The sequence below is a fragment of the Cynara cardunculus genome (genome assembly GCF_001531365.2).
Source record: "Cynara cardunculus var. scolymus isolate 2C chromosome LG 13, CcrdV1, whole genome shotgun sequence".
NCBI classification, from domain to species: Eukaryota; Viridiplantae; Streptophyta; class Magnoliopsida; order Asterales; family Asteraceae; genus Cynara; species Cynara cardunculus.
In genome coordinates this window covers 6866710-6878627 of record NC_037540.1, presented here as the reverse complement: position 1 = coordinate 6878627, position 11918 = coordinate 6866710, and the positions used below count along the sequence as shown (strand labels likewise).

At 36.0% G+C, this 11918-nt stretch overlaps 1 protein-coding gene across 7 annotated transcripts; it reads left to right on the top strand.

Annotated features, from left to right (window-relative positions):
* The first annotated feature begins 656 nt into the window (after positions 1-656).
* On the top strand, positions 657-10602 carry LOC112526003 (nucleolin 2-like). 7 transcript variants are annotated; one of them, XM_025136372.1, is made up of 25 exons: positions 657-831; positions 946-997; positions 1314-1477; positions 1680-1775; positions 1999-2097; positions 2341-2418; positions 2652-2747; positions 2983-3081; positions 3322-3417; positions 4111-4209; positions 5066-5203; positions 5625-5765; positions 5873-5989; positions 6099-6215; positions 6325-6456; positions 6570-6611; positions 6725-6799; positions 7968-8063; positions 8150-8254; positions 9038-9082; positions 9167-9252; positions 9329-9443; positions 10027-10115; positions 10192-10276; positions 10372-10602. In XM_025136372.1, exons 1-25 carry the CDS (start codon positions 799-801, stop codon positions 10582-10584), a joined length of 2508 nt encoding a protein of 835 aa, XP_024992140.1. In that variant the 5' UTR covers positions 657-798; the 3' UTR covers positions 10585-10602. The 7 variants fall into 7 exon arrangements, with proteins under 7 accessions (XP_024992140.1, XP_024992139.1, XP_024992138.1 ...); XM_025136371.1 differs by having other exon boundaries at positions 2631-2747; XM_025136370.1 differs by having other exon boundaries at positions 2320-2418.
* The last annotated feature ends 1316 nt before the right edge of the window (positions 10603-11918 follow it).

Sequence of the window (11918 nt, the reverse complement as noted above, 5' to 3'; positions counted from 1 at the left end):
TCGACTGAGATAAAGAATAAAATGAAATATTAAAAACACGATGTATCTCGCTGCATTGCGCGAGTATGCTTCTAGTATAATATAAATATATATTTTCATTTTTTTATGAACTAAAACAATTTAAGAAAAAAATAAACATCTTAATTTATCTTCTACTTTTTTCTATAATATTTTTTGGATATTGATAAACATCGATTTTTTTTTAAATCAAATTTTACACATTTAATTCATTGACGATTTTATAATCTATCAATTGGATTAAATCTTATAAGTGAACACAAATATTGATGTTCTTCATTGCTCGTTTAAATGTAACTAAACACAAAAGATCCCAACAAAACCATTATAAGACGGTGATGATATTGTCTATATTAACATTGAAATTACATAAAAAATGAGAACTTTAAAATAGTTGATTTGATATTAACATTGATATATTTTTTTCAAATTTATATTTTATTTAAAAATAAAATCATTATTATTATCTTAAAAACACATAAAATTATATTATAACATCGATACAAATAAAAAATAAAATAAAACATTAAATTAAAATTTATATCAGTATATTACACGAGTTTTTAAAGAAAAAAAACCGAGGAGACGACTTAGGAATTTTTTAAAACCCAAAAGATTTGAAAATATTTTAGATTTTTATATTTGAAGTAACAAACGGTCCTCTGATTTCATCACTGTGCTTCGTAAAACCCTATTTTTTTATAGGGGAGTTGCATTTGATCTTCTTCAATCATCACTTATTGGAATTCTGGGTTTTTCCGTTCCTATTCGATTCTTCAAATGGGTAAACCGACCAAGAAGTCCGCCTCCAAAGTACAGTCATTGATATTATTCAAGATGAAGTTTCTTTCTGCTCTGTATATACGCGTGCCTCTGTAGTAGAAGTATTTATGTTTGATGAATCTATTTTGTTTTGATTTCGGTTAGGTTGATTCAACTGCTGCTGTTGTAGTTCCACCGGCCAAAACAATTAAAAAAGGTAGTTTCATTTGTTCTTGAATTATGCATTGTTCTTATGATATACACATGGTATATATGTGTGTGTATATAATTAGCGGTTTTGATTCTTAATCAGCAGATATCTGGGTGTCTGTCATTTTTCTTCTTATATTTCTTTCTTTTTGGGTTGTTTTGAATTTTGGCTATTAATATCAGAAGAATTTGAGTTACTTTGTTTAATCTGATTAGGTTTTTCTTTATTTTGGAACTTTGATAAATGCTATTTTTACTTCTTGTTTTTAGATTGTGGCTATGCTAGTTTTTGTGTGTTTTAATGTTGTGTCCTGTAAATATAGGCAAGAGAGACGCAGAGGAGATTATCGATAAGCAAGTAGCAAGTAAAAAGAAGCAGAAGATTGCCAATGCTGGTGTAGCACAGGCTGCTGAGAAAAAGACTCAGAAGAAGAACACCAAGAAAAGGGAAAGCAGTTCTTCAGACGCTGAGGATGAACCAAAGAAGGTCTAATTTTTTAATCATATTATCCTATTGGCAAAAATTGGAATTGCATTGATAGGTATCAACATAGAGATCCAAAAATTACATTACCCTATCGTCTTGTGAAAGGAAGCAAGATGACTTGTGCTACAATGACATTGCAATTATAAAATGACAAATGATAATAAAATCGACTGTTGATCAGTTCAATGATGGTGTGGACCAGGTTGTTGAGAAAAAGCCCCAGAAGAAGACTAAGAAAGAAGAAAGCAGTTCCTCAGAAGAAAGTAGTTCTTCGGAGTCTGAGGAGGAACCAAAAAAGGTTTAACTTTTTAATCATGTGCTCCTACTTTTGCTCATACTCATATGTTTTTCTTTTGTCACAAATTGGAATTGCATGCGTAGGGATCACATAAAGACCCATGATTGATAATAAGTTTGCCCTATTTTTTTGAAAAAAGAAGCAAGATGACTTGTGCTACAATGACATTGCAATTACAAAATGGCAAATGATAATAAAATCGACTAATGGTGGTGTGGACCAGGTTGTTGAGAAAAAGCCTCAGAAGAAGAACGCTAAGAAAGAAGAAAACAGTTCCTCAGAAGAAAGCAGTTCTTCGGAGTCTGAGGAGGAACCAAAGAAGGTTCAACTTTTTAATCATGCACTCCTACTTTATCTTATAATCGTATTTCTTTCTTTTTTTAACACATTTTAATTGCATCGATAGGGTTCTCATAAAGATCCATAATTAATAATACGTTTGCGGTTTGCCCTATCGTCTTGAAAAAGGAAGCAAGATGACTTGTGCTACAATGACATTGCAATTACAAAATGACAAATGATAATAAAATCAACCCTTGATCAGTTTAATGGTGATGTGGACCAGGTTGTTGTGAAAAAGCCTCAGAAGAACACTAAGAAAGAAGACAGCAGTTCTTCGGAGTCTGAGGAGGAACCAAAGAAGGTTTAACTTTTTAATCATGCGCTCCTATTTTCTCTCATAGTCGTATGTTTTTCTTTTGTCACAAATTGGAATTGCAGTCATAGGGATCACATAAAGATCCATAAATAATGATACGTCTGCCCTATCGTCTTGAAAATGGAAGCAAGATAACTTGTGCTACAATGACGTTGCAATTACACAATGAAAAATGATAATAAATCAACCTTGATCAGTTTAATTGTGGTGTGGATCAGGTTGTCGAGAAAAAGCCTCAGAAGAAAACTAAGAAAGATGACAGCAGTTCCTCAGAAGAAAGTAGTTCTTCCGAGTCTGAGGAGGAAGCAAAGAAGGTTTAACTTTTTAATCATGCGCAATTACTTTCTATCATAATCATATGTTTTTCTTTTGTCACAAATTGGTATTGAATCATAGGGATCACATAAAGATCCATAATTGATGATACGATTACCCTATCGTCTTGAAAAAGGAAGTAAAATAACTTGTGCTACAATGACATTGCCAATTACAAAATGACAAATGATAATAAACTCAACCCTTGATCAGTTTAATGGTGGTGTGGACCAGGTTGTTGAGAAAAAGCCTCAAAAGAAGAACACTAAGAAAGAAGAAAGCAGTTCCTCAGAAGAAAGCAGTTCTTCAGAGTCTGAGGACGAATTAAAGAAGGTTTAACTTTTTAATCAAGAGCTCTTACTTTTCTTATGTTATCGTATGTTTTTCTTTTGGCAGAAATTGGAATTGAATTGATAGAGCTCACATAAAGATCCACGATCAATAAAGCATTTGTCATAATGTCTTGAGAAAGGAAGCAAGATATCTTCCCAAAATGCTTCAATGACACTGCCCTTCCAGAATAACTAAATGATAAAATCAACATTTAATCAATTCAATGGTGGTTTGGATCAGGCTGTTGAGAAAAAGACGCAGAAGAACACTATGAAAGAAGAAAACAGTACCTCAGAGGAAAGCAGTTCTTCGGAGTCTGACGAGGAACCGAAAAAGGTAACTTTTGAACCATGAGACGTTACTCCTCCCTCATAATCATACATTTTCCCGTGGCAAAAGTTGGATTTGCATTGATAGATGTCATATAAAGATCTAGAAATTGGTGATGCATTTGCCTTGCCATCTTGCAAAACGAAGAAAGATACGTTCTAAAATGCTTGATCAAGATAGACTTGTACCTGAAAATCAAAACAGAAGCCTTTGAATTAATCTTACGTTCAACTTTTTATTTTACGGAGTATGTATATTGTTATCTTTATCTGTTATATAATAAGTCTTGTACACTAAATTTTATTATAAACTATTGTAAAGCTAGGTGTTAGGTAAGGTGAAACGAATGATGAGTTTCTGAAGATGGTAAATTTTTCCAAAAAAAGGTCTACAAGATTGCATTTGGCTAAATTGCATTTTCATGTTTTCTTGGGTCACGAGACTTCTGTAGAAACAAAGATGTTTGCCTGATGAACTTATGTTGTTCTTTTTGGCCAAGATAGATGTACCCTTTAAAGGAATTAAGGATCATCTTGAAAAGCTAATACTTCGGTGTATAATGCTGTGTTTGCTATCATTTGTTTTTGGGCAGCTTTGATATTTTTTTTGTTTTTCCTTCCTTGCATGTTTTTATTGAGTTCTTATCATCTTACAAATTATGGTATCCTTGCTGAGACATTATATTGACGAATCAAAAAGGTTGCGGCTGCGGTTGCAACCAAGAAGGGAGCTGGTGTGTTAAAGAAACCTGCCAAGGAATCAAGTAGCAGTGATGACTCTTCTGATTCCTCTGATGAAGTAAGTCGTCTTTACGTTGTTGTTCTAGAAGTTATGAAACGGAGCTACGCAGTCAAGTGACATTCTAGCACTTAATTGCTTACACATGGATTAGGCGGATGTTTTAGCAGATGAACAAGTGCTTTATTTTAATATATAAAAATAAGTATAATCACTATCTTATGTATACCCAGGAGAACTAAAATGTTAATACTACATTATTTTGTACAATTATTTGTGTAAATGGCTGTTTTCATTTTCCATTGATACAGTTACGTGGGAAGTATTAGAAAAAGTTACCTTCTAGTCAAGGAAGGTTGATTGATGAGCCTATTCGAGAAAAACTTTTTAATCCCCACTTTCAATCTCTGAAGCTCATAATTCAACATTTAGTTCCAAATCAAAACAGTGGGGGAATAGTAAATGTCGAGGAGGCTAATTAAGCGGCTTAACAAGTTGTGGCTGTGGGTGGACAAATAATACCTAGGAGGCTGCTTAGGCAGCATGTAAGGGGGCCTTTAGAACTTAGCTTTACGTAATTATATTCCTAGTCATTGAAGTGTGAAGCCTGTCTCGTAAGTTATAGAACAGTTTTAGTATTTTTATGCACCCTGAGGATCCCAAAACTTGTATGAAACTGTCCGTTAGCCCATTCGAAAATGGTATAACTGGAAAATTGGTGGGTAAGACCAAGGCTTCTGATGGTTTGGTTTGATAGTCTTCGGACAATAGTGAGTTTTCAGATGATGACGTAAGTTCCAGTTTGTGATATGTGGCTCCCACATAAAATTCATGAGCTAATGTCGGTTGTTTGCCTCACGTGATGCATGATACGAGTAGTTTACATGTTTTCTGTATTATGCTGGCATGTGTGTAGGAGGAGGCAAAGAACAAGGGAACTGCAGCTACAACAAATAAACCTGCTGTTGTGGCAAAAAATGATGCTGCTTTGGTTTCCAAGAACGAGTCCAGTGATGAGTCTGATTCTGAAGACAGTGAAGCGAGTTCAGATGATGTAAGAGAGACTTTTTATTATGTTGGATATGTTTTACCTTATGAACGCTAAGATACAACTATGGCATAGTACGGGAGGACTAGATTATTTCCAATCTATTTTCAGTTGGTTAAATGATGCTTGGCAAGTGCTAACTTTTCCTCAATCATGTAGAAGGTAATGTATCGGATAGGGGCATCATAAGAACTAATAAACGTGTGTGTGTGTATATATATATATCTTGGCAAGTGCTAACTTTTCCTCAATCATGTAGAAGGTAATGTATCCGATAGGGGCGTTATAAGAACTAATAAACGTGTGTGTGTATATATATATATATTGGCAAGTGCTAACTTTTCCTCAATCATGTAGAAGGTAATTTATCCGATAGGGGCGTTATAAGAACTAATAAACGTATATACATATATATGAATATATTCAGGATGATGTTATTGTGGCAACCCAACCAAAGAAGCCAGCATCTGGTGCTGTTAAAAATGGAGCTGCTTTGGTTCTTGCAAAGAAAAAAGAAAGTAGTTCTGAAGACGGTAGCTCGGAGGAGAGTGACTCTGACGAAGAGGAGGTATAGAGCTCTATACAAATGTCCTTTCTTCCTGTTCTTTTTTGTCAGTTTCCATCTTTGACGATTTAACAAAGTGGATGATGGATTAAAATAAATTTTACATACAGAATAATGCTAAAGTGACCAAACAACCAAACAAGTTGCCATCCGCCACTGCCAAGAAAGAAGAAAGTGAGAGTTCTGAAGACACTAGCTCGGAGGAGAGTGACTCTGACGAAGAAGAGGCATGTGGCACTATATATATGTTTTTCTTCCTGTTGCACTTTTTTGTTGGTTTCCATCTTCAAAGATGTAACAAATTCGGCAATGAGTTAATATAAAATCAATTTACAGAAGAATGCCAAAGTGATCAAACAACCAAACAAGTTGCCATCTGTCACTGCCAAGAAAGAACAAAGTGAGAGTTCTGAAGACACTAGCTCGGAGGAGAGTGACTCTGATGAAGAAGAGGCATGTGGCACTATATATATGTTTTTCTTCCTGTTGCACTTTTTTGTTGGTTTCCATCTTCAAAGATGTAACAAATTCGGCAGTGATTTAATATAAAATCAATTTACAGAAGAATGCCAAGATGGCGGCTCAACCAAAGTTGGGGGCCACTGTTAAAAATCCATCTGTTGCTGCTAAAATGGAGGATACAAGTGATGATTCAGAAGAAGATAGTTCGGATGAGAGTGATTCTGATGAAGAGGTATACTGATATGTTTCTCCTGGTTGCTGATATGCTAATGCTAATATTGATTCACGGGATTCAGCAACTTCTTTATTCTCATGGTGATCAAATTATTATGATTAAATTTTCAGGTTAAAGTGGGTCCCTCTAAAATGACTGCTGGAACCAAGCAGGTGTGTCCCTCTTATCATCTGCACATACAAGTACAGTGAAATAGAAACGTACTAGCTACGTTATATTTATAATATGTAAAGCTGTTGGTTTCTTCCCTACCTTTTGTGCACAGAAGCCTGGTACTGAAGAGGAAAGCTCAGAAGAGGGTTCATCTGATGATGAAGAGCCACAGAAGAAAAAGAGAAAGGTTATTCTCGTATTTGGCTTCTTTCAACTTATTTTGTTCTGTTCTATAGAAATGATGAGAACATCCTCTATATAAGAAGCCTGTGATTAAGTCGTTGGTTCTTTATATAATGTTCTGCAATGTGAGAATAAAAATCGAGAGGCCAATCTGAATGAAAGCAACCTAAAGTTATCATACATTTCGTCCCAAAATAAATGTCCATAATTAAAAATAACTTGCATATTTAAAAATGTGTTATTATTACACTTTTTTATCAACTAAAAGACGATTTTACCTAGGGGTGTTCATCTGAACCGCCAAAGTGCACAAGCCGCCCACACCGCACCACAAAACATGGTTTAGAACTTTTGCAGTGCGGTTTGCAGTTTGCATTTTTCAAACTGCACTATGCGTGCGGGTTACGGTTTTGAGTTATCAAACTGCACCGCACCGCATATTTTATATATAACACACATGTATAGGATAATTGCTAATTTGTGTAATACTTTTAGTATATTTTCTCCATTGTCCATTAAGAAGTCTAAAAGTTTTGGACTTTGTTCCAGAATATTATCAAATTCTAGCCCAATAATCCATTACACATTTTTAGGCTTTAAGCAAGCATCCACGATTTTATAATGAAATTTCAATCGCCTTCATTTAACTTCAATCGACGCTCTCTGAATTGGAATTTTTTATCTTTTTGGATGATGGTCACGTTATTGTTGATTTTATTATGAAATTTTAATCTTATATTTATTGGATTGTGGGTGTAATAGGTACAAACCGCATAAACCACATATGTGGTGCGGTTTGCGGTTAGGGAAAATGCTCAAACCACATATGCGGTGCGGTTTGGCTCGAAATGCGGTGCAATTTTTTGCGGTTTGAGTTATATGTGGTGTGGTTTGCGATCAGGGAAAATGCTCAAACCGCATACGCAGTGCGGTTTGGCTCTAAACCGCACCATGAACACCTGTATGAATTTTTTTATCTCATAATGAAGGCTAGAATTGGAATTTTGCAGTTACTTTTGAAAGTGGACACTTAATTTGGAACAAATTATAATCAAAACACACTTATTTTGGGATGGAGCGAGTCACATTTTAGGCATACTCAACTCTCAAGGGCTATAAAGTGAATTATATCCTCCCTGAGTTATCATGCATCTGATATTTGCATATTGCAGCCTTCTATTACAGAAGATGTAAAACCTAACACGAAAGTAGCAAAAGAAGAGAGCAGTGAGTCCGAGAGTTCTGATGAAGAGCCATCTAAGCAAAGGGTAGGTGAAGGTTTCAATCTATGTGAGTGATATGGACTGACGATTGGTTTTAGGTGTCATATGTTTGACTGTGACTTATTTTGCAGACTAAACGAGATGCAAAGAAAGCTAGCAGCAGTTCTGATGAGGAGTCTGAAGAAGATGATAGTTCTGAAGACAATGCGCTTCCATCCAAAACCCCGAGAAAAATTGTAAGGACCGTTGTTAAGATTATTATCGTTGTGAAATGTGTTTTTTCTACGTAAATTTCCTGGCCAAACTACCGCATTTCGTTGTGGTGTTATTTAACATCATTCACTCAGCATCCAACTAGTTTTCATGGTACTCATCAGCCATGAGACCCATATTACAAAGATGCGGCTGGGTGCAGACCTCATGCAGCATTGACTGTATCCTCGAAATATTGACCATGTATTTATGGGAATACGAGAATCAAGATACGGAAGGCCAATTTTGGTCTTTCTTTACCAAAAAAGTAAAATTCATAATTTGCAAATTGGGAACAAAGCTAAAATGAAAAAGAAAAACTTAATTGATTCTTTGAAAGGGAAAAAATGGGAGCACACAAGAAGTTATTCTTCTTCTTCTTCTTCTCATACTTTGGAGTAATATTGATGAAGTAAAAGTTTGATAAGACTAGTGTGTATTTAATTTTAGATATTAAATGTATAAATATATGCAAATCTTCTAAACGTTGCAAACCTGCAAACCAATATTTATGGAATTGATGAAGGTTCATTTATTAAGATGGAAGTTGATTAGAGTTCATATAATTATGATCAACACTTTATATTTGGAAACAATCGATATATTTATGAAACTAAATATTCGTTAGACTAGATGGACGGTTGAGAGTGGTTTGTATGGTTTGTATTTGATTGGGACTCTCTCTCTATATATATGCACAACCACATAAACTATATTGCACCCTTCATCTCTTCTATTTGCTTTTTGAGAACTTCTGGCAATCGCAGGGCACAGGTGTTGAAATGGTTGATGCTCCATCATCGGTGAAAGTGGTCAGTTCTATTTGCTTTTCTCTTTGTATCTCGTTAGCTATTGGGTGGAGTTTCAGTTGCATTAATGCACGCTAAAAACTGCAGCCTCAAACCCCGCTTACTCCTCAAGCCACTGGATCCAAAACCTTGTTTATGGGCAATTTAAGCTTCTCAATCGAAGAAGCTGATGTGTATGTAATTTTCGAGTTTAGTCTTTTGCTACTTTATTGTATATGTATCATTTCTGACAAGTACTTGATGCCATAGGAGACATTTCTTCAAAGACGCAGGAGAAATTATAGAAGTCCGCTTTGCCGTTAGAGATGACCGGTTTGCAGGTTTTGGGCATGTTGAATTTGCCACTGTGGAAGCAGCTCTGGAGGTATGTTCTGTGCTAAAATGTGTTATAGAAGTTCGTTTCCGTCTTGCAGCTAGATATATGATGTCAACAAAAGATACAATCAAACTTAAAATATTTACTCCCACCGTCCCAAAATAATGTCCACAATGAGAACGGCACACGATTTACTTTTTTATCCCTCGTCCCAAAATAAATGTCCACAATGAAAAAAGCACACAGTTCTAGAAATGTCTAATAATTACACTTTTTAATTAACTAAAGGACAATTTTAACCTTGATAATAAAGAGAAAATTTCTCCATCTCATAATTAAGGGTAGAATGGAAAATATTTGAAAGTGGACCCTAAATTTGGCACTAACCAAAATAGAAATGTGGACACTATTTTGGGACGGAGGGAGCAATGAATTTCTCCATCTGATAATTAAGGGTAGAACTGGAAAGTAGTCCCTTATTTTTAATAGTGGACACTTATTTGAGACAAACTAAAAGAAATGTGGATATTTATTTTGGGATGGAGGGAGTGGCATTATAATGTGGCATGATAGTAAATGATAAATCCTTACTAAATGTTGGTGACTAATAACTATATCTTCATTAATTCAGGCACTCAAACTAAACAACGAGATGTTACTAGGCCGTCCAGTGAGGCTCGATGTAGCGAAGGAAAGGGGAGCATATGCTCCCGGTAGCAGGTATGTTCTCTTGACAATATACAGTTTCATAAATTACTAAACTCGTGATTGTAAAGTTACGCCTATATGATTGTAGCAATGAAAAGCCTTACCAAAAGGGACAACAGGCTCAGGGGACCGTTTATGTACGCGGGTTTGATGCAAGTGACAGTTTTGAGAACGTAAGTCTATTGATCATAAACGTGATGAAAGCATAATCTTTGATATGTTTGTTCAACTCCAAGTCTTGGTGTGCTGAATTTGATCTCTGTTGCAGATTAGGAGTGCACTTGAAAAGCATTTTGGCAACTGCGGAGAGATTTCGCGGATGGCCATACCAAAAGATTACGAATCTGGGGCTTCTAAAGGGTTTGTACTCTTTTTTTATTTAGGTCTTGAATTATTTGGGTTAAGGCCTGGTTTAGTAACATTTACATTTTCAGTCTACATGCTACAACATAATCGGCTTTGTAGGATGCTAAATGTCTAAATATCCTAATAGACTCCTTCATAGGACCAAAAGCATTCTATCCATATCATAACATCTTTTATTAGGACGTACATGCTAGGACAAACGTTACACACGCAATACGTACAACCCTACGCACAACCCAAAAAACAAGAGAAGAACACAAGAATTTACGTGGTTCACACGATCAGATTGATCGTGCTAGTCCACGGGGGCAATTAGGTTTTTCTTTATTTAGTTGCTACAAAATGTTTACAAGTACAATGAGATTAATATATATAGACAAACATAATTAGGGTTATCTCCTAATCAAGGAAACTAGGGTAGAGACTAGGGCCGGCTCCTTTTGGGCTAGGGCCGGCTCCTTACTTTATGCCTCCTCCCTTTTGTCTAACTTAGTAGGCCGAAGCCTACATTCCAACAATCTCCCACTTGGAGGCTTCGAAACACGTTCACCTGCACTCCTTTGAACTTCTGTAAACACCAACCGAGCTTGAGCTCCCCTAGTTGCCACCTGCCTTCTCAACATTATTCCTGAAGGCCAGCTGAAGTCATACAAAACTTCAGCTTATCCAGCGTCACAGACTTGGTGAACATGTCTGCTGGATTCTTTGCACCTGAGATATTCTTCAAGTTCATCGTACCATCACTGATCAGTCCTCTGACAAAGTGATACCTCATCCAATGTGCTTTGTTTTCCCATGATAGATTGGATTTTTAGCAAGTTTCACTGCACTCTCATTGTCACAGTGTAACGAGTAATCAACTTGCTTTTTCCCAAGTTCTTCAAGAAAAGTCTTTAACCATACTAGCTCTTTACTGGCTTCAACAACTGCCATGTATTCAGCTTCTGTTGTTGATAAGGCCACACTTTTCTGAAGTCTGGACATCCAACTAACTGCTGTTCCTCCCACTRTAAAAATATACCCAGTAGTGCTTTTAAATGTCTTTTTGCATCCACCCAAATCAGCATCAGTATATCCTTTAAGAACTGAGTCTTTACCCTTGAAACATAATCCCAACTTTGAATTACCCTTCAAATATCTGAAAAGCCATTTGACTGCTTCCCAATGTTCTCTCCCCGGATTTGACATAAAGCGACTAACAGCCCCGACAGCATGGGCTATGTCTGGTCTCGTGCAAACCATGACATACATGAGACTACCAATAGCAGATGCACAAGGAACATTAGCCATATCTGCTTTCTCATCCTCTGATCTTGGAGACTGATCTTTGGTAAGCYTGAAATGACTTCCCAAAGGTGTGTTTCTGGGTTTTGTCTTCTCATCATTCATCTTGAATCTTTCTAACACTTTCCCGATGTATTTCTCCTGGGATAGTGTCAAAGAGCCATC